General features: G+C 38.6%; 1 protein-coding gene across 1 annotated transcript in view; it reads right to left on the bottom strand.

The window, feature by feature from the left end:
• The window catches only part of MDFI (MyoD family inhibitor), a 51,047-nt gene extending 26,194 nt beyond the window's left edge, over nucleotides 1-24,853 (bottom strand). Inside the window, exons 1-2 of the mRNA XM_032219116.1 lie at nucleotides 24,540-24,853; nucleotides 24,095-24,310 (exon numbers count right to left, since the gene is read on the bottom strand). Coding sequence (XP_032075007.1) covers nucleotides 24,095-24,191 — 97 coding nt within the window. The 5' untranslated portion in view covers nucleotides 24,192-24,310; nucleotides 24,540-24,853. The remainder of the gene's footprint in view (nucleotides 1-24,094; nucleotides 24,311-24,539) is intronic.
• Nucleotides 24,854-25,853: the final 1,000 nt, after the last annotated feature.

Here is a 25,853-nt window from a genome sequence, read left to right as displayed (position 1 = left end):
CTTGAGAAAATGATTTGTAAATCAATTTTATAAACAATTTTTAAAGGGAATTTTAATTAATAGATATGAATTCCAAATATATTCTCTTTCATTTTTGGAATGTGATTTTTGGCAAGTATATATGCACACTATTACATAAGTATGCAAACATAGGAGATGTGTTGATATTTAGGAGGAAACAGAATCTCCAGGACTGATTTCGATGTAAATTTGGTAAACCTAGGTTGACAAAGTGTTGATTAGCCCAGCCAAATGCTGGATTTGTTCTTCCCTGGTGCAAAGTAGCCAATTATCACATAAGGCAGGAAATTTCAGCACGAAGGTGTGTGCTCTCTGGACTAAAACACAAATGAAGAGCCCTCAATGCACAGGTTAGCATAGCTTTTACACACTTTTGGAAAACAGAGGCACATGATCCTTAGCAAGCAATAGGCAACAAGCAATAAAATATTTATACCCATGTATGGCCCACCCAGCAGGTGGGTTCATTATTAAAATATTTCAGACCATGCCCCTCTGTATCTAACTGATAAGGCTAGTAATTAAATATACAAAACTTTCTAGCTAATTTATCTGCAACAAGAAAAGGGGAGTTAGCACGTTCTAACTAATCTGTTTATAGCAGGAAGAAGGGACCAGCTTTGTTTCCACTGCTGTCCTCATTCAGAATGGTACGTGTTGTTTGATAAGGCTATCACGTAGCCTTCCAGGAATTTTAGGGCAAGGATGTTAGGATATGAGGCCCAAGAATGAGAGGCAAATGTCCAAAGTGAAAACATTTAGGAACAGAAATGAGCAAAATGAACTCAACAAAATGGAGTTTCCCTGGCAAACACCAGCCATACCAGTCCTAAGTACAGGAAAACTAAGCTAAGGAAAGCTAGGGTATTAAACAAGATTTTTTTTCTTGTTTAGTTTTTCTGTTTACTCTTCCTTTGGAGATGGATGTCAAATTAATATTTGTCTTCCTTTTAGTTAAATACTGTAGTTTTAAAAAGTGCACCCCATGTACTATAAATATACTGGCAGCGACTTATTGCCTGTGCCATCATTTTGTCAGTGTTAAACCTATCTTTCATTTTTATGGGAAAAGGCATTTATCATACATGTACCCTAAGCAGGTTGTATTACATTAAATTTGTATTAATATGGGGAATGAAACAAACACATGGATTTAAGCAAGATTGTTATTTATACATTTTAAAGTGTGTTCATTGTATTCTATAGCACTGAAGAATTAGCAATTGGTTCTTTAACTAAATCACTTACAGATGACTTCAATCTGAAATAATCAGGCTAGCACAACATTCAAAATATCTAGAAAAGGGGCAGCAATGGCTAAGGAGTTCATTGCTATGTCTCCTGGCCAAAACCTGGCTTACCTAAATCAACCACATCATTTTGAAGATGCAAAATAGATTTATTAAGTATGCAGACAACTACAGTACCTACTAGTTTCCCAGCAAAGCACTGGCAGTCTTGGATAAAAGCCATGGTTTACATATCTTTAGCTACTACAGTTCAAAGGCAAGACAGGGGCAGAAGCATTGTAATTTATAGGAAGATATTGGACTGTTTTTGATAAATCTGTCCAGGTGGCCTTATTATTTATTCCTTCCTACTAGGACAGCATGCTGACTATACCATCTTTAGATATGGACAACCAATACAAATGATGTGGTTTACTGGGCCATTGTTTTCTGACTGGTTGTTCCTCTTGTCACTCCTCGGGGTCAATTCAGTGTGCTGTGAATGTTTTATTGTAAGGACACTTTAAGCAGTTCACACAGGTGGGAGCATCTTATAGGAGTGGTAGAAAACACAGCTCCCAGCTTCTTTTACCACCAAACTATAAGAAATCACATTTACTATAGAAATTCTGTTTTGTTTTTTTTAAAAAATCCTCTATTTTGGTTGGTAATATTTAGGAAACCCCATTACAGGACACAGTGGTGGGTTCCGGACTCCAGAGCAGCCAGTATGCTGGTAGGGCATCTACCACCCAGTGACACCCAGCTGCCCGGTGGAGATCATGCAAGGCGCCACATGCTGTGCGCATGTGCACAATGGGCCGGTCACAGTATTAAACGCCCATAGAACACGGGCAGGCCAAACGAGCCACTGGACCAGTACAGTGGCTGCTTCTCCTGGCTACTCCCAGTACGGCATACTGGGCCTTACCCCCTGGAACCCACCACTGGCAGGACAGCATAATGCTTTCACTTTAAGACAAACTGGCAGTTGCTATTGGAAGTTACTTCCTTAAGGAAGGAAGTGAAATGGCAATATATAACTTTGTTTAATGAATAAAAATAAATATTTCTATATTTCATTTTGTTTCTATATTTTATTTTGTTTCTATATTTCATTTTGTTTCTATATTTCATTTTGTTTCTATATTTCATTTTGTTTCTATATTAATGCAGACATGAGCTTAAAGGCTGAGAAAAAGCACATGTGGAACAGATCTGGATAACTTTCAAACAGACCATCATGCTAACAAAAATTATGGCAAGTCTAATCAAGGACATGCTGGTACAGTAATTGTCTAACCTTCTCAGGTCAAACCAGCACAGGTTCTTCAAGAGGAAATTGTGCTTCTCTAACCCTTTAAGAGATCTTTGGAGAAGTTAATTGAAGATTAGATATACGGCAGCTAGTGGACATTATTATTAATGAGAATTATAATTTGAATTTATCTGACTCCTTTTACTGTAAATCATAATAATCCCTCAGTGTAGATCATAGAATATCATACAGTGACAGATTTGATTGGTTTGACAAGACAACCTTTGATTTTAAATGAAATTACATACCTGAATGCTCATCTATAGAAATTTCTAAATGCTCGGTCTCTGAATATCGGCCTAGATATATTGCAAAAATGTCTAATATTGTCCTCTTTTCCCCTTATTTTAGTTCCCAAATAACTCCAATTCTATTTATTTTGTGTATGAAATTTAAATTGCATAGGATTCAAACTCTGTTGATAAAGATCATAACTGTGGAAGAGAACAAAAATGGCAACTTGAGAAAAATTCCAACATTTCCTATTACGATGCACTAGCAGATGATTTAATAGAACTGGTTCCCTAATGGTAATTTATTTATTTGTAGAATAAATAAAAAAGTTATATACCACACATAAGAAAAAAATGTCTATGGCAATTGTTTATCAATCGTGATATAATGGTAACATTTTGCATTTTTTAATAACCATATAATATATCATGTAGAATATTGTTTGGCCTGAAGTGTGCATATCCCCCTAGTGGCTTCTGGGATTTCAGCATTTATTTCCTATATTTTGAAACATATTTTTACCAGAAATATATTTCAAAATAAGAGGAATTCCACCCATCCTCTGTTCTTCAGATCCCAATTCTATAATCAGAATTAATTTCTTTTAATCCTGTAATCATGGAATGCACCAAAATATTAGAGATTCTGCTTAGCTTCTCTGCACTAAACATCTTTCCCGTCACTTCTGAAATCTGCCTAGAGTATTTTAATCAACTCTGCAACTGTCTTAAGATTTAGACTTTTGCTCTGATACAGATACACAGGTTTTGTATCATCTTCTGTTTCAAAACCCTATTCTGTACTGAGATGCAAACCAAAGAAAGCCAGATAACAGCATAGCTTGCTCCTAAGTCATTGTGTACTGATTGAGCTTCATAATAAATATGCAAATGGGACACTTTTGTACCTACCATACTATCAATAGCCACAACTATGAATAAACAAAATTGTAGATAGAATCAATCAACCAGTCACAAAGTCTGCAATCAAAGCTAATTATAAGCCATATAGGGTCTAATCTCTGCTTCCATACAGATTGTAGGGTTGATTGTTATCATTATCTTCCTGTAAACAGGAGCAGCTGTAGTCACCAGCTTGGTGGTCAGAAACTTCAGAGGAAAGAGAAGTACCTCAACCACAAGTGACCATTGGAGCAAGCTGTAAGCTATCTGTAGGTAGCACTAGTACCTAGCAACGCAGTCAAGAGGCCCCTTTATTGAGAACATAAAAGAGCCACACAGAGCACAGAAGTCATGAACAATTCCCTCAATCATTAGATGACAGATTGTTTCAAAGCTGGGTAGCTGCCCTGAGGACGACCAGGCTAATCCAGGAGAGGGTGTGCTTACCCTAGCCAAGTGAAAGAAAGAAGGTGTAGATACACTGAACCCTAATCCTTAAAAAACATCCTGAAAGTCCATCAGCCATTTTGCACCATGCATAAAACAACAACAGAAAAGACCCCAAGAGCAGTATTGCAAGAACTGGATTCTGTTTATCAGCTGAGGAAATTGAAGATAATGACAGCAGAGTTTATGAGGACATAGATAGGTGCAGATACACATGTCTCTATGTAAGATACAAGCAAGCTCCCATGAATGGCTCTAGTTCCTTTGCATTTGCCCCCCTCTTCTCTATGAACAATGTTTGTCAAACTTTATAGTGTTTGGGACACACAATACTGAACAAAAGGTCAAAGATTTTGATGTGCAAAGGCCAGTTAACAATTTGCCTGTGCAATGTATCTACACAACAGAATTCTGAAGAAAATAGAATGTTTAGCAACAAAACCAATTCTCCAGAGTAATTGCTACTGCAGGCATTAGTTAAAAAAATAGATAGACTTGCTTGGAGACTCTGTAAAGATGCAGTAATTCCACATTTTTTCAATTACTACAAAACAAGGCTAGATTGGGAATAACAAAATAGTAACTATTTTGCATAAATACATGTAATGGAAAATGTATGACAGTATTATTTGAAAACCTGAGTAGAGCAAGTTACTAGTGCTAACCAGTGTTTAAAAAGTTAGAAGCAAATCTTCAATATAAACTTTTTTTCAGCCTAAGATGTCAAGTATATATTATGTCCTGACCCAAGCTTTGATTTACATATACAAAATGAACAATTGGGGAGAGGAATTGGTTACACAGATTCAAGGCTTCCTGAAACACTCAGACCATTACAAAGGATCTGAGATATACAAGTTCTCCTCATCCCCAATGATTAAAAATTGGAAACATTATTTTGAACATTTTGAGGCAAGAAGCATATAAACAAAAACAATAGCATAAACCTAATCTTGTTAGAAAAATACCTTCCTCACTCCCTACCCTCTTAAATTGTAGGAGAGAAAGAATATTCAAGGGAGTGATATGGTATTACCACTTTGCATCAGCTTTGTCATAGCTAGATACTCACACCTCACCATGCAGATCTCTTTCTCTCCCCCTCTCCCTCCCCTCCCCCTCCCCCACACCATACACACACACCTGACATCAAAATAGGCGGTATAGTCTATAAAGTCTTCTTTAAGTCAAGCTTGATTTTTGGTGATTTCACGTTGCACTGTTTTCTGGGAAGATTTTTTCCCCAATTACCAGTTTTGCCTACCAGCCTTATTATTTTCTGGTAATCTCCTCTCAGTATTTTAGAAAATTCTAGAACAGAAAGAACAAGTGGGAAGCTTTCAAAGGAAATTTATATAAGGAGCTTCTACTGCTCCCCCTTTCCATCTGCTCCCTGAGGCATCTACCTCTCTTTGTTTAACAGTGAGGCCAGGCAAAGCATTGAGTATGGGACAGGTAGGTTTAAACTCACAGATGTTTCAACTGCAGCATGGAAATGTGTCAGATTAAAAAAATGAATCCAGGGGAACTTAAATACAGATCTGTGGCTCTTGGTTAATTATTGATTGATGGCATGTCATCAAATCAATGTCAGCTTTTAATGACCTCAGAGATACGTTTTCTCCATGGTGGTCTGTTCTTCACCTGGCCCTGCAGTGCTTTCAAAAGTGCCCCCTATCACCATTGTAATAGATATTATAATGTTACTTCAAAAGTCCCTTAATGAGGAAACTGTGCCATGCCAACAAGAAATTCCCACTGAGAAGAAAACCTTAAGCATATGGACCCTAGACACAAGAAAGCAAGCACATACATAAAATCTATCTACTTTGTGAAGATTAATAGAGTTAATGATATCTTGCAAAATCCTTACATTCCAGATGCTGTCACATTGCCTTTAATCTTTACCCTCCTTCTATTGTCCATCACAGCTTGCTTGGAATTTATGAGACTGGCTGATGTGGACATAGGATTTTTGTCTGTGCAAAAGTGCAATAAAATTGTGTAAATCAAACTGGGTTGGTAAAGACATGTTCCAGGTGCTTTGAGCAATCCTTAAGGATTATGGAGAAAAAGTCATATTACCCAAGATTAGCTTGTAAAGAACTGGTCAAGGATCAACAGTGCTTCCATTTTCTTCCCTTGTCTTGAAGGATAAAATGCAACTGCTTTTAAATTCTTCTGCAATCTCTTATATCTCCCAACAGGATAAAATAGTTTTGCTTTGAAATCAGCACCATTCTCCCCTCCCACTACCCATATTTTTAGGGCAACAGCATCATCTGCCTCATTGGATTCTGTTGCAGTCTTCCTTGATCTGGCTCTTCCCAGATATGCTGGATCAGGGGTGTCAAACTCAAGGCCCATAGATCTGGCTTGTGGGGCCACCCTAGAAACAGCAAAGAACTGATGCATGGTGTCTCTGCCAGCAAAAATGGAGCTTGGCAGGGCCACACCCCCAAGCTTTGTTTTCACTGGCAGAGGGTTGCAGGAAGCTGTCGCAGCTGAAAATGGTGCTCAGGAGCCTGTTTTCACTTGCAGAGCGCTCAGGCCATCACCGGTGCCCCAACAAGAGTGACACTGAGCTGGCCACACCCATCCCAGTTCCCTCGAGGTCAAACACAACCCTAATGTGGCCCTCAATCAAATCAAGTTTGACACCCCTGTCCTAGATTTTGAACTCCCCATTAATGAACAACTATATTGGCTAGGTGAGAGTCACTGTATTTGGGATGGTAGCTATTAAGGCCGCAGCTCTCCTTATATCCCCAGTCAGTATGCTAGTATAGATAACTGAATTTATTATCTGAAAAGATCAAGAAGGCACCTATTTGTTCTTTTACTAGAAATCCAAGGTCAAAAATCTAAGTCCAGAATCTTTTCTTCGGAATTTTCCCAGCTCCTTCTATAAAAATGTTAAATTATTTTTAATATAAATATGTCAGCTTTCCGACCATTTGAAAGTTAATGATAGGCTTATATGGATATAGATATATAATAATTAGACATCTATTGTAGATTTGTACGAGACTATCTAAAAATAAAAAAACACATTATGTCAAGCAAACTTTATGAAATCGCTTGTTTTATTGTGCCTAATTGTGTACTTCCATTCTTAGAAGGGAGGTGGGTTAATCTTTGCTAAATTGGTATTGCCCAGATGTGATGGACTATAATTCCTATCATCCCAGACAGCATGATGTTGAGAAAAGTGACACACTAGATTATCAATGGCTAAAAGGATGGAATATATGTGTGTGTGTGTATGTGTATACATACACACACACATACATATATATCCTTGCTTCAAGATGGCATAATTTAGGCTCCTCCCCAATATTTCTTAGTTAGGCCCTGATCTCAAAATTCTACATTGTATGTTTTATTAATTTTATTTCAGCCAATGAAAAATTATGCAACATATTGACAACAACTGTAATGCAAATCTGCACAGCTGGAAATTTTAAGTAGGGTCTTCACTGGTAAGATCATAATTGTGGCCATCACGATACAAAAAAAGATGTTGAGACTAGAAAGAGTGCAGAAAAGAGCAACAATGATGATTGGGGGACTGGAGGCTAAAATGTACGATGAATGGCTGTGGGAACTGGGAATGTCTAGTGCATCCAGTCCTTCAAAAGAAAGATTAGGGGTGACACGATAGCAGTCTTCCAATATTTGAAGGGCTGTTCATCCTTTTCTCCAAAGCACCTGAGGGCAGGACAAAAAGTAACAGAAGGAAACTCATCAAAAAGACATCCAATTTAGAATTAAGGAGAAATGATCTATTGGTGAGAACAATTAATCAGTAGAACAGCTTGCCTCCAGAAGTGGGTGCTCCATCACCGGAGGGTTTTAAGGAGACTGGACACCCATCCTGTTCAAGGCGAAGGTTGGACTAGAAGACCTCCAAGATCCTTTCCAGCTCTATTATTCTGTATTCTGTAAGTCACTAGATGGTCTTTGCTAGCTACCATCTACTATATGTTTGATTGTTTATTGTTAATCTCTTTTTAGATTGTACCTTTAACCTTTTGTAAAAGGTTTCTTTACTTGCTTTTTGCATCATCCATTTTACGGAATTTCATAAATAATGTTTGGTTCAGACAGTTCAAACTAGATCGGATGAGGGAGTCTATGGATGGAAAGAGTATAGTCTGAAGCTGGGCATGCACGTGATTTTACAATTCTGGGAAATAAGAGAATATGAAACTCAAGAATACCCAAATGGGATGCTGTTTGGTGTCTGTAACGAGTACAATCTAGTTAGGTAATTTCAAAGGAAATCCAATTAAGAATAAGTGCAAGAATGCAATGCTTAAGCAGTAGAGAGCAGATCCCAGAAGGGGGATTTGTTTGTTTTGCTTTAAAATTCAAACCTTTGAAAAGGGCAAAAGGCAGCTTATTGTGTTTTCCCCCCTTTCTTCAGCTTATTATTATTTTAAACATATATAGATATTTCATAAGTTGCAATGAAGCTAGAAAATGAGATCACTGCCTTCTGAAAATAGTTTGAGGTGGAACTGATAGATATGGTAAGTACAGGGCTTTTTTTCTAACCTGCTTACAACTGTTTGTCTACTCTGTAGTGATATATTGACACAAAACAATTAATGGATATATGATTACACTCCAAGTAATTCTTGTCAAGTCTTGACTTCTATACTGCCCTGTTTTCCTGAAAATAAAATTGGGCTTTTGAGTGCATGCACTAAAATAAGCCCTCCCCCCCAAAAATCCCTTGTAACACAACAGCAGCCATGAGGTGACCACGCCTGCTGCCTCCTGCACTTCAAAAATAATAAAACCTCCCCCAAAATAAGGCCAAACACTTATTTGGGGGAGGGTGTCAAAAGAAAATAAGACCCTGTCTTATTTTCGGGGAAACACAGTATACAGTATTATAATTTGGGGATGGCATTAAGAATTGGTTATTTTAAGGAAAACCTGGAAGGTTGGTATAAATCCCACCCTTGGATTGTGTTTGAATGTGGTGGACTTGGTTGCTTTCTTGCTAACGTTTATTGACTATCCTGTTACCATTGGATGAGTGGAATAAGATATCCCATCTGCAGAATTAAAAAACAACAACCAGATGTTAATCCAGCCACAATAGATAATGAAGAAGCCATCCTGCTCTTTCACTTGGACAGCAAAATCTCTTGAATAAGCCCCAAGTCCTTCTGTTTAATGAAATTTAACCAGAGGCTCGAGGGAAGGGGACAGCACTCTGCCTCTTTAAAACTCTGTTCCCTGTGGGGTTTGCTTATTCCAACATTGTTCCAGTGTTTCTATTCAAGGGTTTGTTGCAACCATTTAACTGCAGAAAACAATTGTGTTTTCTTTCACAATGTTTCTGTGTTGCTTTTGGTTAGAGTTGTAATTATATCCAGTTATATCAGTCTATGTCTTATTTCAGGGCAAGCCACTCGGGGAACATCAAGATTTACATTTAGAAAGCAATGAAAATAAAAACAGCCATTGATGTATGTGACATAGCCCAGACAAAATGAAGTGAGGTGTGTAGTGAATGGGCAGGCAACCTCTCCCCTACTTATTCACTGACAGCCAGATGTGTGAGTTTCAGTCCACATGCAAATTCATTTCAGACATGGAACTTTTATCTTCCTAAGGGATATTGTACACTCTGGGTCATATGCAACATCATATTACCTCCCCCTCCCCTTTGTTATTAGAGAGAAAACTGGTGCTGTTTAAAATCTCAGATGGAACTTGGCCGAGAAGAGAAAAGAAACATCTTCCATCTTCGCAGCAGCCTCGGAATTAAGTGACTGGAAACTACAAGGATCTGGATAAGAGTCAAGGAGAAATTGAGACAGAGGAAAATCTGTTTCAGGGAAAATTGCTATCATTGAAAGGATAAATAACAACATTTAGGTGGAATTGTTGCATAAAATTATTTTCGTCCGTTGATGTTAAACTTGCTTCTATTTCTATACAATTATCTTATGATGATTTTTGAGCAACATGGATCCTCATTACTTTATTTATTTATTTATTTATTTATTTATTTATTGTTTATTTATTTATTTATTTATTTATTTATTACATTTTTATGCTACCCATCTCCCTTACAAGCTTATAAATTATAAACACAATCTGTATAGAAGAATTTTCTCTAATTTAGGAATAGATCAGTGACATCCTGTGGTGTTTATTTTTTCTGGTTGTATGTATGTATGTATATATGTATGTATGTATGTATTTAGTGTCACAACCCCTGGTATGCCCAAATATGGGGGGAAGCAGACTGCTTCCTTTCTCTGTCTATCGGCTCCTCACAAGAGACCATCATGACAGAAAGCCATTATTTTTACTGTTGCCTTATATATTGCATTTTTTACTGTTGCCTTATATATTGCATTTGTGCTGATAAATATAATAATAATAATAATAATAATAATAATAATAATAATAATAAATCATATATATATGTTGCATTTGTGCTGATAAATAAATATAATAATAATAATAATAATTTATCAATAATAATAATAATAAATTGCATATATATGATTTATTATTATTATTAAATTTGTATGTTTAATAATGACCAACTCTCAGTGTCTCCGGATTTCTTTTTAAGATGCTATTACTTTAAGAGCTCTATTAACTCCATTCATTGCTGAATGTCTTGCAGGCAACTATTTAATACTAAAAATGTTTTTTTTTTTTTTTAAATTCTCCCTTGTCTAAAATAAGGGTAGATTTTATTTCAAGTTTGTCCTTTTTATCTTACTTGCCAGTAAGATGCACAGTCTCTTTCTCTCTCTATCTCTTGGGAGAGAAAGGGAAAACACCAGATGCAGTAAACCTATTGAAGGTGAGTGGTGGCAACAAGAAGTTATCCAAAGGAGAGAAACAGAAGCAGAATGTGAGGCTCTAGAAGGCTTTCAGAAGAGGACATTTGAGATGTCCGGTCTTTCACGTTGCAAGCTTAGCTCTGACACAAGGATATTCTCACAACATTTATTCTTGGCAAACCCATGTAGATCTGGTTCTGTCTTGTTTTCAAATCAATCTTTTTTTTAAATCTCAAATCGATCGTTTCTTAATTCGCTCACAGATATATGGAATTTTATTTTTTATATTTTGAAAATGAAGATAACATTTGCATTTCTTTAGTGCTTTGGCATATCAACTATTGTTTGTTTGTTTGTTTGTTTAGTATCCTGACTGTATTATTTTTACAAATAACTGAAGGAGGCAAACATATCCAACACACCTTCCTCCTTCTATATTCCATACTATAACAACCAGCTGTGAGGAGGGGTTGGACTGAGAGAGAGGGACTAACCCAAGGTCACCTGGCTGGCTTTCACAGCTAAGGCAGGGCTTGAACTCATGATTTCCTGCTTTCTGGTCTGGTGTCTTAACCACTAGATCAAATTATTCTCTAGGATTTCTCAAAAGTTTAACCAAACTATTAGTAAGTCATTTAGTAGTACCCTAAATAAATTTCAACTGGCTCAGGAGATGCATTAACATGTTCAAACTAAACAAGTATTCCCTAAGCATGTTTCTCTTAATCTTCATCCTGTCCCCTCATCCCTCTTTTTATAATTGTTGGTAAAACATATATCCTACAGTATTCTTACAAAAGTCTGAACCCCAGGAATCAAGTTTCGTTATTGCTGTTGTTATTATCTTTTAGCATTTTGTCATCTTCACTGACAAAAGTTGGCATACCAAGTCTTTTCTCTTTCTCTTTAACATTCTTTTCTTGACAATGTCAGCTCATTCTGAGCTTTGGTTTCTCTAATACCCCCCACTCTCTTGTGCGCATGCGCATGCACCCACACACACTCTCACTCTCACACACACATGACTACATTTAGCCTTAGAACTCAGTACCACATAATAACGTTTCCCTCAATAGATCAAAAATAGCTTATTTTCTTATAGCTGAGGAAGAAAACTATCGGTAACACAAGCTAGATATTTTCTGAAAATAACACCTTTAAAATAAAGACCTTTTCACAAATAGTTATTCCTCTCAGCAAGATTTGCAATTTTTTTTTGAAACATTTCATCCACATCTTTTCTTTAGAGAGACAGGTGAAGAGGTAGACATCAACATCATTATTGCTTTTTATTCTTTCCTTCATTGAATTTAGCAGGTGTTCCCTATGATATCTCCAAGTTCAGTCACATGGATATTTTCAACTTGTAGTACAGCTTCTCCTTCCTTTTTATCACTTCAGTTCCTTTAGAACAAATTGTATCTTTCATTTTTTTTGTATTCCAGTCATAGGAAACATCTAATTGGGTCACCACCATGCCTATTAAATTAATCTGTTTACTTATATAGAAAAAGGTTTTGCTCGGTATGTGGAAGATTTGACACAAAGCAAGCACTGACAATTTAATAATAACAGGAAGATATTGATTTGCTAATAAAACTGGGATGTATCTCTTACAGGTACAGAGAGACATCCAGTAGTATTTATTGATGGCACAGTAAACTAAAATGTGTATAGAATTATATTGGCTGATAGCAGTAGAAAGGAAGAAACATTGAAATAAAGTCAGCACATCAACTCCAGGCCTGACTAACATTTTCTCTCATCTGAAATTATTAATTCAGCAGATTCAAAACTTCCCAGGATACATTTCTGTTTGGTTTTGCTATCAAAACATCAGTGTCAGAGTAGGGAGCTAATAGAATCACCTTCTCCATCTAAGGACCTGGATTTAACATTTCAGTCCTCCTCCAATCCTACCTCCACTAAAAACCACCAAAGATACATTTAAAAAGTTATATACTGCATACCAGCAAGGGAATTAAAATTTATCTGAGAAAGGAAGTGAGTCACAAAATTACAGAGGGACACAGCCTGAAGTAAATGACTTAATTTCAGCTTAGAGATACCAGTTTAAAATCATACATAGATTAGAACCATACATTATTTCTTTAATTTTTTTCTAAGTAATATGTCTTGCAATAGGTGTTTCATAACAAACAAACAAAAAAAAACAGTAGATACACTTGTTTCCCAATGCTTGGATTATAGTTAAGCATATGCATTCTGAAGGTTGAATACATTCTGCACATTAATTTTCACTCTTTCTCTGTGTGATAAAATGATCAGCTCACAAATCAATGAAATGGGGATCCTTACCAATCTTAATTAAGTCCCAAATCACACAAAAGAAGTTGGAAGCAGACTCCTCTAAAGTGCTTGCCTGTGCATGTGTTGGTTTATTCATTTTATTCAATTTATATAGCCAACTATTTCAAACTGAGGCTATATACCATCCAGCACTCCTAATAGCTGAATATAGTGAGATTTATTGCACTTAGTATAGTGTATTTCGCTGTTCATAAGGAGAAAACAATAGAGTGGTTGCTACGAGGAGAAATTAACAACAGAGGTGAGGTTCCTTCTATTTTTATATTAAAGTCACTCTGAGCTGTGAAGCCAAAAGAATAACCCATTGGCATTGGCATTTGCAATTCCCAAAATTGCCTTAAGCAGAATTGGTGGGTGAAACAGCAAGAAGGAAGGAATGCACTGAGCTGTTTTGACTTTTTGTGGGGCACTTGAATGAAATTCTTCTTAGGGAAAGGGAGCAGAGGAAAGGGAGCAGACGTGAAACTTGACTAGGATGCTCTCTGTTTTTGTCTTCTCTTCATAGAAGAACAGCTGGCTGCTGCCAAACTGATGTTGTCCCCTCCATCATCTCCAATCAGGATTCTTGAAATAAATATTTAGCAGATTTGCTCCAAAGATAAACCCTTTTGAGAAGGGAGAATGACAATTTATTGAGTCCAGGAAATAGGAGGCAGAAAGTAACAAGAGTTCCCACCAAAGACAGTAATAGTTTAGATGTGATCTCAAAGTCCTTTTGGCTGAGTCAGAAATGAACCAGCTCAGATCCTGAATATATTGGGCTGTGTGGGATTACCAAGAATTGGAGCAGTTTTAGAATCCTTGTGTAGAAGCTGTTAGTGAAGAGATTGGAGGAAAATAAGTGACTTTAAGTTGAATAGTGGTTTTGAATCCTTGCTCTACTTTTGATTCTGAGGACAACTCCCAAGATATTTTAAAATTTAAAAAATCTCATAAAACAATAAAAACTGAAAGCAATAAACTCTTAATATCATCAGAAATGTTTAAGCAGAGAATTAACATAATATTTCAAAAACCTTAAAAGCATAAACATTTCCGATATTTACATCGCCCATTCTTTGGGACCCACTAGTTCGATATGAGATGGGCAGATATGTAAATGTTTCAAATAAATAAATAAAAAACATTTCCCCTGGGAAAAATCAAAGTTTAGGGTTGGGAAATCTTTTGGATTTCAAGGCGAAACTAAGTGCACCCGAATAGTACCTTCATCTCCTTAAAATAGCTGCATCTTTTCTCAAGACTGTACAGTTGCTGTCTATAGCTGCACAATCTCAGGAACTGAGAAGTTTAAGTTTAGGAGTTTAGAAGTTTAGGAATCAAGTGATCCAGGGGTGGGTTCCGACTGCTTCACTCAGGGATGCGCTGCTCTAGTGCTTGCTTGATGCGCACTATGCACACACACACAGTACTAAAAATGCTTCTGTGCATGTGCAGAACCAAAAATCAAGATGGCGGCGCCTATGGTGGTGCTGAGAGAACTGGTTTGGGGGGCATGGCAGGCTCAGTTATTACCTACTTGGCCAAACAGGTCCGAACTTCCTCAAAACAGAACTGAAGAGAGCATGCCCTGGTCCAGTGCTTTTCAAACTTGGCAACTTTTAAGATGTGTTCACTTCCGTTCCAAGAATTCCCCAGCCAACATGTCCACCCATCTTGCCAAAATTTCAAGTTTGAAGGACACTTCCCTAGTCATTTGATTTCAGAGGCAATAATGCATCCACTTCTGTTATTAAGATATTGCTACCAGCTGAAGTTTAAATAGGTTTCAGTAGCTATAAAACCTATGGTTTATTGATTTTCCCCCACTTTGGTATTTTAAATGAGCAGATCAAAATAAGAGCAAAATGTAAAGTGGGTCAGATCAATATCTATGTGATACAACGTTGTTAGCAGCTTTCCCCCAAAGTCACAGATGATCACCCTGTCTGCTTATTCCACCACAGTGGTTCTTGCAGTCTTGTACAATCAAACTTTGTGCATACATGTCACTTTCTGCCTGTCTCTCCCTCCACATCTGGTGCCAATAGTTGCAGTACAAAACTTTTCCGGCAAAAGGATAAAGACCCTGTTTGCATTGGCACAACACCTTCAGCCAGATGCTGTCTGGAAGGTTCCATATTTAGAAGAAATGAAAACATATCATACCATAACAAGAGTAGGACTGATCTCTGAGGGAAAGAATCAACTTAGCTTCTCCTTTGCTATACTTAAATTTTCTCATTTTACCTGCTGCAAAACCCAGATTGTGTGGCCCTAAATATTAGGCAGATTTAAGCCAAGAAACTGACAGATAAAATTATGGATATCCTATGTCATAAAGGGTCACCAATTTAAAAAGGCTAAAGATTTAGGCTGAACAATGGATGGATCAGAGGCCAGATACATGCTCTGCTTGGCTCAACAGGCTTAAGTCTGAGCAAAGCCCCAGTATTTTGTAAAAGATGCATTGTTTGGAAGCATTTGAGGGGCTGGACAACACAACTAAGCCAGGATCTGGATACAGAATAGCTTTTAAGACACACATTATACCCCAGGGCAAACTAGCTGGATTTGGTTAGAAAGCTGTACTGTATGTCTGTGACAACTTAGTGCTGCCATTATGCTTTTTTTCTAATCAGGAAAAAAAAATACCACAGAGCTCAAAACAGGAAGGCAGGAGCAAGAGAGCTGAAAAATAAAATTCTAGGAATAGATGTACATCTCATGCAGTTCTATGTAAATCATAAAGCAAAACAGAATTTTGATTACAGAAAGATGAGTGACAGGAAAAAAAGAGAGCAAGAGACACTCATGTCAGAACTGCCAAGGTTTGTTCGGCTTTGTTTTCACATTTGCCTATGAAGTAACCATTTCTTCAACTACATCTATTTTAAGAGACTGTGTACTCATTCCTACTCCACATCAACACATATAATAAATGGCCCTTTTTCTTATTTCAGAGAGGACGGGGAGTGTAAGAATGTTTTCATTTGCTACTGAGCTTAGTTGAGATCCTCTACTTTTCCTGCTTTTGTGAAAGCCAATGGTTATCCAAAAAAATGCTCTAAGGAACCTAAAGGGCAACAATTCTTCTCTAATTCTCTAATTAGTGGCCCAGATTGGCCTTCATAATTATGACTTCATTAATCATAGCTTAGAAAATAAGTGCTAAGAATGCTGTTTTCTCCACCTTCTAGTCAGTCCACTCAAGTAAATCAGACAGGAAAAACAACTAGATAAGCTAATTCTACTTTATTGTAAGGCTACATTAACAGAATCTTGCAAGTCTGAAGGTACACATTCCTTCCACTTCTTTTAATTACCTTAATAAAAGTTAGGGAAGTTTTTCCTAAGACTTTTTTTCTTTGACCATTAAGCTGCTGGGGGCTCCTGCCTCTCTTGTATGTTTGTTTCTTAGGCAGTATCTCTTCCCCTCATCCTCCAAAGCCATCCACACATTCTATTGAAGGTATTAATCTAAGGTCTGTTGGTTTTGACTCCAGCTAGGATTTTTTATAATGAAGTGGGAGGACAAGAGAAAATGAGGACATCATTCATAGCTTCATTAACCTTAATCTGTGGCTCTATTTCCTACACTGCAGCCTTATGACTTATATTGATTCTCTCATTGCTTAGACCTGCTGATGATTTTTTAAATAGGGAATCAAATGCCTCTAATCTCCTTAGTTTGTTGATATGGTTAAACTTTACAGCAAAAATACCTGAATACTTTGGATGAACTACTTGTTTAGTGGACTGGCAGATTGGCCTTTTATTCAAATTTATTGTTGTCAGAATCAGAACTACATTTCAAGGAAATATCATTGAGACTGCAATGGACTATCACCTTGAAAGTGCAAAGTTTTTTATCTAGAAGTTATAAATCATCCGTGAACCTCTGTCTCTCAGAATCTGATAGTGCTGAAGATTTGCTCATGGGTTAGTTTAAGCCTCTGAACGATACAGTGATGCCATGACAAAGCTTACAATCATCCTTCTTTTCTTTGTTGCATTCTTGAACTTTCCTTCAAATGGGGAACTTTCAATTCAAGCTATGACTGCCACTGCATAAAGAATAACATTTCATTGTGTGGTAGTACCACAAGGAGATGCTCTGTGAGGTCCCTGGAAGGGACATCTGGCTTGCCAGACCTCCCAGCTCCTGTTATTTCTGTAAGATGGATGCATATCATGAGAAGGCCTCAAACACCTAACAAAATAAGGCGTTTGATGCCATTCTATTATATGAGCAGAGACAAACTAGTTTTGTATTGATTTTACAAAGAGAGCAGGAAGTTGGGATACAAGATTAAGAGGGCAGGATAAAATATTCCTCTGATAGTTGAGCAATGACTTGCTGAGACATCTTTACTTAAGAACAACTAGTATTTAATTAGCTGTCAGTTCTCTTTGAAGACTGAAAGCCTTCAGTCAGCTAAACATTTCCAAAGTGTACCTACAGGTCTAGTCAATCCTGCTTTGTTTTCTGAAATCAGAAATCTTGAATGATGCAAACATGGGTGAGAAGCACATGCCTTTTCTTTATGCTAACACAGAGAGGCAGAAATGGAAATCAGTTTTCTGATTGGTGTAGAATTTACATTTGCATTGGTGTCTGAAATAAAACAATATAAACAATCTGCATTCCTTCACTGCAGTTTCCTAAACAACTTTCCTGGAAATTAAGGCAAAATTAACCACTGCTAATTACAGGATATATCCACTGCTTAATTGCACCACATTCCTGTCTTATGGATGATGAAGATATATTGAAATAAGTAGGATCTATAAAGGCAGCATCAAAATTTAAGATACATCTATGCAGGGAATATACATGAACTAGCAACCTGAATATTCTTGAATTCATTTCCATGATTTTATCTTGTATTCATTAACTTATTTGCGCAAATCAACATGAGACCACCAGAACAGACTGTCCATACATAGACTTTCATTATCAGAGATTTGTGACAAACAACCATTGTTTCCCTAATGTTCACTTTTCCTATGGCATAATACGAGCCACATTTTAACATAAAGTGCTAGCCTTTGATTTCTGTCTTAAATGCATCGGGGAGTAAGTTCCATTGCAATCAAAGAGAGTTATTTCTTAATAAATATCTGTCAGATTAATTATGCCAATGATTACTTCCTTGGGTAATCCAGAAAGACAATACTTACAACATTAAGTCTGCCCAGGAAATAATAACTGTAGAGAGAATCCAGCATATGCTTCTGTGAGGTGGCACTCACAGTACAGTAATAGTTTGCAGAAAAATATGATCACTGCATTTCTCTTGGGGATAAAGAATTGGATTTCCTATACAAATTATTTCACAAAAATGTAAACTATATAGAAATCCACCAGAAGAACTCTTACTGTAGGGCTGGCCATCTTTTTGGTAGCCCAGAAGCTACATTTTATTTAATGGGGGAGGTGGGGAGGTTGAGGGTAACAGAAGGCAAATTGATTATATCATGACATCATGCAAATAGTGACTTCTGGGTGTGTATATTCGTCTGTTTTGGCAGGATTGCAGACTAAAGTTTATTTTCTATAAAAATAGGCAAGACATTATCCTCTGTTTGTCAGGAGTTTCTAGCCAAATTATGGAGACATGATTTTGGAAGGCCTTGGGGATTGCAGAAAAGGGCTTTGATCACTTATGAGCAACATTTTTTACATTATAATTCTAAATATACTTTTCCAAAATAAACCCGAGTAAATTCAATAGCACATATTTTCCAAAAGAACTGTACGTATATTTCATCCTATATCTAGCTCTTGCCAGTGTTCTTTAAGATATATAATTTATATCTGGCCATGTGGCATTCACATCTCCATTTCATGAAAGTTTGAAAATAATAGTGCTTATAAAAATCCAGGATAATGCATATTTGTTTTTCTATGCAACTTTCCCTATTCATGAAATTTTTATATTCAGCTTCCCCCAACTATATCCCCTTTATGTTTATTAGAGCCTTTATGGTGTAGGAGATAACCAGGCTAAGTCTGAGGGAGGGGTCAAATGCATCATCAGTCATGAGTCCCTTCATGCCCACAAGAGATCTAAGTCAAGCCCATCTTGAATCCCTTTGACGCTTATCTACCACCAATTTGCTTTGACCATTAATAGTTCAGATTCTTCTAGAGAGTAGAAGTTTGCAATACATCTTTATACTCATTTGAACTGCCTGGATCTTCTGGTTTTTCTGGAGCTTGACATTTTGTTCTCTACTATCTGTGCTTATAACTAAAGCCTTGAGATCAGTTTGAAAACATAACTATACATAATCCTGTACAGTCTATTTAAATTATCAACAGTCAATATAAGTCAGCAACCAGGAGACAGTGAGTTCTAGTCCTGGCTTACTGTAGACTTGATAGGCAGCTGGATGACCTTGGGCCAGTCACTGTCTCTCAGTCCAACCCAACTCACAGGGTGGTTGTTGTGATGGAAATAGGACAAGGAAGGAGTATTATGTATATTTGCTGCCTTGAGTTATTTATAAAAAATTATAAAGGCATGTTGAGGAACATAGCAGGGTGGAGACTTCAAAAGTAGCCACCATCCTTGCATTGCTGCAAGAGATCCAGAACTGACCCCTCCCTCCTATAAATTCCATCCATCCATCCATCATTATTATAGTCACAGTCCAGCAAATGCAAGCATTAAAACAATAATAGTATACAAATAAAAGACAGACAGAATGATATATTGTAATTAGCGGTAAATTAACAGTGGGCAGTTAAAGTTTGCCTAATTTTACATTTAGTCTAATTTTTAGGAGAATTTGGCCACATTCAGAGAAGCTACTTCAAACTGATCTAATATCAGTAGTTTTACATAAAAGATCAGTATTTCCCAGATATTTTATTTGGTAAGGTGTTATAAATTGAGTGTGTGAGTCCTTATAGAAGATTTAGTACAGCAGGGCATAAGCTACCATTTCAATGGCCCCTGTGCCTTGTCCACAGGGGCACAATCTCAGTGCATATAGCTGCTGTGGGAAGTGTATTGCAGTGCACTAAAGTTAATGCCCTTCAAATTTTTGGGATGGTTATTTAATATAAATATCTCACTGCTTTAAAGGGGGGAGTTGTGACTGCTCAAAAAAGCATTCTCTGGAGGAGCCCAAACTTTTTGGATTTCCAGATCTTTATTACATTGTTTAAAGTGCTCTAAGTGCATGCTCATACCCCATCATTAGAAGCACTTCCCTAGAGAAACCAAGATACTGGAGTTTTTGTGAGAAGGTCCTGAACCATACTGATTTGAAATTGCCTTCTATAAGGAGAAAACTCAACCCTGCAGGGGAAAAGAGTAGTTTTAACCCATGTGCAAAAATATAAATCCATGCACCTGTTTGGATTTTGGCTAGTCCTACCCTCCCTCCTTAGTACTGCATTTGGGATGCAATATGCTACCTAAAATATGGCTCTTAGGAATTTGGATTCCACCTTTTCCAGAGGAGTAAAAGAGGAGTAAGATCCCAAAGAGTAATTGTATGGGAGCCTTAGATGAATATAACTTCAGTGCTGCTGGAATATATTTTGTGCTCCTCTGGAACCCTTAATCTCCACTGAGCCTTATTTATCTGTTCCCAGGCTGAGGCTGACAATCTGATGAGATTTATGTATAATAGAATGCAATAAAGGATCAAGTTTGAACCCTAAAATGTAGGTGTGTTGCTTGTGCATGACAGGGCATGATAATTTTTTTTAAAAAGCCATTTCTCTTATAAACTAAAAGATTGTAGAAGTTCCCTGAGAATGGCCTCCAGGACAAATCCAAAAGCTCAGAAAACTAAACCTTTGGTCCCAGTGACCGACCCAGATTGGATCCTACAACATTTTAACCCTTTTATTCATAATTAACCTACACAAGCAGGTATTCATTGTCCAGGCCTCAAGGTAAGACTAGGTCCTTTCAGGTCTAATAAATCCTTTCCTTTTCTTGCAATTTCACAGGAATACAGCATAATTTATTTTTATTCCTTTCATTATTCATTCATGGTTTTTCTTTCCATTTTGTTCCTCTTACACCTGAAGTTGCAATCTTCCATCTACCATGTCTACCAGAAGGTCCCACCTATATTAACCTCTACCTCATGATTTTCATCAAAAGAAATTTTACATAATTTCTTTTAAATATGTTAGTGAATAGGCTAGTTTATTAAGATTACCGCAATTCCACTACAACATTCTCTGCTAATGGTAGTGCGCAGTGTCACAAGCACAACCAGTTTTTTTCTCCCAAATATGCTCACACTACTGTATGAAAGCTGAGATCGCAAGTCTGGAGAAACCTTGCACACCAACATGTTGTTGCCTGTAATCCAATCCATTCAGATGTGAATACAGTACCTACCGACCCTACCTATATATGCATACAGCTCGTGTATCAGCACGCCTCCAATCTGTGCAAAAAACTAAACTTTTATTTTAGCCAGACAGCTCACACAGTAAATAGTCTGAGTCTTGTATTTATTTAATTCAATATCTGTGTTTTAGTTTTATCCTAACATAGAACATAAGAGTTGAAACAGCATGGTAAGTCTAAAGCCTGTTACAGAATGGTAATTAATGGAATAGAAATGGTACTTAAGGGTGCTTGCTGAAGTTTATAGCTCGTCCTACAATGCAAACATAGCTAATCATTTTGTTTAAATCTGCCTCCAGCTCCTTTCTCTCTTTTATATCTAATATTTCTTAGTAAAATAATAATATAAACAGTAAAGTTTGAGCCAAATGCGGAGTTCTTATGACCCTCTAGGCCAGGGGAGTCAAACTCAAAGCCCATGGGCCAGATGGCCCACAGTATCTCTGGCAGCTAAAGTGCGGCATTAGGAAGCTGTGCATGCCCCCCCCCTGCACCCCGTTGTTGGCTCCTGCAGCACTTTACCAGCCAAAACAGGGCACAGGTGTGTGTGCACCCCTCCTTTTTTGTCTAGCAGGGTGCTCAAGGAGGTGTCCATACCTTTCCCCCCACCCGAACCGACCCGCGGAATAGATCTACAATGCTGATAAGGCCCTCAAAGAAATCCTGTTTGACATCCCTGTTCTAGGTCACTGGAAGTTGTAGTTCAGGCACTTCTGGAAAGCTACAACTTCATCATAGATTGGGGAAAAGAAGAATTCATGCTTTTAAAAATATTCAGAAACTTACTTTGGAGATAGTTCACAGTGTTATAATTTGGGAAATACCCCACAGTAAGACTTGTGGCATGATGGTTGCATAGCAAAACAGCTGTCCATTCAGAACTGAAATTCAGCCTTCCTTCTCTCAATCTGCCCTTTCCACTCTTGTGTGAAATGACTGTTCCACTTAGTTCACTACACTTTTAACTAGAACGGATGTTGACCCAGCAGAAGCATTCATGCCACAAATTATATCTTGGTTAGAGCTTTTGTGACTTAGGTTAATTAGCTGAACCTAGCTGACTTGATTGTCTCAAAGGAGCTTTTTCAAAAGGCAACTGGACTATGTTTTTTTCTTGAGTAAGAAAGCATTTTGCTTTGCATCCAAGAAGCTTCATCAGTTCTGACTCTGATGAACTGATGAAGCTTCTTGGATGAGAAGTGAAAGGTCTTCTTCCTCGAGAAAAAAAAGCATAGTCCAGTTGCCTTTTCAAAGAAGCAGTTAAGACAACCATGACCTGGTTGACTGAGAATCTCCATAGAGTACAGCTGGCTCGATTATTCCAGTGTTTTATGCAAAGCCAGAAAAATGGTGAATTCGGTAATGGGGTTTTTGCATCTTGTGTGAATAGAGCACCGTGGTCTCTTTCCAAACCCCAAAAGCTATTTTGGCTCTAAAAGTTGCTGCTAGATGGTGGAATGCAACCTCCTGGTTTGGAGCACCGAGCCGATTTCCCCGCCCCACTTCGAAGCCAGATCTGCTGAAAGAATTAAAGGGAACAAAGGGAGACGTTCTTTCCCCGGCTCCAGTTTGGGCGAGAGGATGCAAGCAAGCAACTTTGAAAAACTCAGGACGGGGAGGCGGGGCAGGGGAAGAACCAGGACGGGGCCCCAAAGGAGCTGGCCCAGAATCAACAAGAGACGGTGCCTGAAGGCAGGAGACCTCCGGAGAAAAATTGGATTCTCAGCTCCCCTCCCGAAACTGGCCAAGCCCAGCGTCCGCAAGAGCCTCGAAGTTTCTTGCAAAGCCAGCTGCGCCCGAGGAGAGCTTTCGAGAGAGAAGGCAAAGGGGAAACGATCGGCTTCACCTCGCCCCTTGCCCTCAGCCTTCCTTCGGCTCTCCAAGGGTCTCCCCCGGAACCAAGCGCTGGCGGAGCTCATCCACAGGCTTTCAGGAGCAAAGTTGAGGCTGAGACGAGCCGGAGCCGGGGGTGGGGGAGAAACCCAGTGCAGCCCCAGCGCCCTTCTTTCCTCGGAAATGGAATCTTGGGAGGGGGAAACGGCAGCCCCAGGCAGGGTGGGTATGTCGGTATGTGTACAAAAAGCACAAAGCGAGGGAGCCAACAGCTGCGGGTTAAGGAGCTTTGTGAAACTTCATGCCTACACGCAAAGTTTGGCGAGGGAGGGGGAAGACATACATACTTTCCTCTCTCGCAGTGTTTTGTTTGAAAGTGTTTGAAAATCCGAGCAGAGAGAAGGGGTTTGGATTTCCATGCCTTTCGTTACAGAAAGAAATAAAGGAAGAAGGAAGGAGGGAGGGAAGGAGGAAGGGAGGGAGGAAGGAAGGAAGAAGGGAGGGGGAGGGAGGGGGAAAAGGGGAGGAAGGGAGGGAGGGAGGAAGGAGGAAGAATGGGGGGAGGAAGGGAGGGAGGAAAGACACTCACCTGTACTGGGGGCAGGGATGAGCTTCGAATCCCCTTGGGGGTCTCCATCGGGCAAGTCAGTGGAACGGCTCGAGAGGTCGCTTCGCACCTGGGACATCGGAAGGAGCCCTGCGAGGAGACGCCGCTGCCGCCGCCGCCGCTCGCAGAGACAGAGACAGACAGGGCGAAGTTCATTGAAGACGCTCCCTCTCCGGCCGGCCCACAAGACGCTCACCCCTGGGGATGAATCAGACGCTTCGCTGGAGAAACCGCCCCGCGCCAGCCCAGGCTTCCCAAAATCTCTCGCTCCCCAGATCGTCCCCCTCGCGAAGAAAGCCCAACCCCACGCAAACGCCGCCTCCAGCCACCTCTTCGGCGTTGTGAAATTCCGCAAGCCCACCGCCCTCCACCCCGCTTCCCAAAACGGACGTCTTAAAAAAGAAGTGGGAGAGAGGAGGGGACTTACTTTGGGATGAGCCTTCAGCCGCGCTTGAACCAGCGGACGATCATCTCGCCGCCGCCTCCACGTGCAATTCTCTCCCGCTGCTTCGCTCCACGGCTCCTACCTTCGCCCTCTTGAAACAGAGCTCAGAACGCAAAAGGCGCGAACCTTGGATTGCCTGCAGCCTTTTTATAAAGGCTTTAACTTTTCTCCCGGAACAATTCTCGAAGTTTTCCGAAGTAAAAGAAAGCAAGAACTGGGGAAACGCGTCCAACCACCGGAGCTCTGCCTTGCCTGGTTCTGTCTAGAAAGTTTAGCAGCAAACGGGCAAGTTTCAGCCTCTTCCCCTTATCCTGTAAGCTCTGCCTCCCATCGGTTATTTTTTAAAACAGGAAATTGCATCCAGTCTTGATTACTCAGTTTCCTTTGAGCATGAGATATTTGGAGTCCCTAAAACCCGTAATAAGTAGCTTGGCACAAAGTTGGTTCTCTCTTTTTTCTTTTTGAAGCACTAAAAATAAACAAATGCACTCACACACATCCTATTCTCCTCCCCACCCTCAAACCTGCTGCAGCAGTTAAAACGGGACAAGATATTATGAAGGGAGTTTATACTTCAGGAAATGGAATAGCCAAAATGACATCTCCAAACTAAAACATAAAATCAAAGCTGTCTGTCGATGGTGCTTACATCTTATTCATTAAAAAGCAACATGAAAATTAGATTGCAGAATTATTTAGGAGTATTTTTTTTAAAAAAAAACTTTGACTTAGCTGGGAAATAAGTTTCCAGGGGGAGGAAAAAAGCACTTTTACTGAGTTTAGGCTACTGCTGATATATTCACATTAGCCTAATTCAAAAGAAATCACACAGGATTTTTGGGGGTAATAAATCCCATGCTTTCCAAATAAAGAACTAATTACCAGTGTTTCTCAGGCATAGCTACATTAAGATACAGTATGTAGACCTCAACTCCTGGAATTCCTCATCTACATCAGCTGGGGAATTCAGAGAGTTGACGTCTACACATTTTAAAGTTGCTATGCCTGAGAAACGCTGAACCACACTGTTAAAAAAACACCCACTGTTTTTGGAATTACATTCTCAGTTGCTAATATTTTGTTGCTGGATGTTGTGTTATGGATAGTCTTTTGACACTGAAAAAAGGCCGAGTTACATTCAGATGGATAAATTTACAATTGGCTACAGAAGAATCTAGAATCTCCATAACCAGAATGAGAACTTTCATCCCAGTGATGACACTGATCTTACATTTCATGGTAGTCGGGATTAATCGTAGCCTTCTGATAATACAACTTGGAGGATGATTGCCTGCA

This window comes from Thamnophis elegans, chromosome 5, assembly GCF_009769535.1.
Source record: "Thamnophis elegans isolate rThaEle1 chromosome 5, rThaEle1.pri, whole genome shotgun sequence".
In the NCBI taxonomy this organism is placed as follows: domain Eukaryota; kingdom Metazoa; phylum Chordata; class Lepidosauria; order Squamata; family Colubridae; genus Thamnophis; species Thamnophis elegans.
Note: the sequence above shows the minus strand (reverse complement) of the source record. Positions and strands in the feature narration are given on the sequence as shown.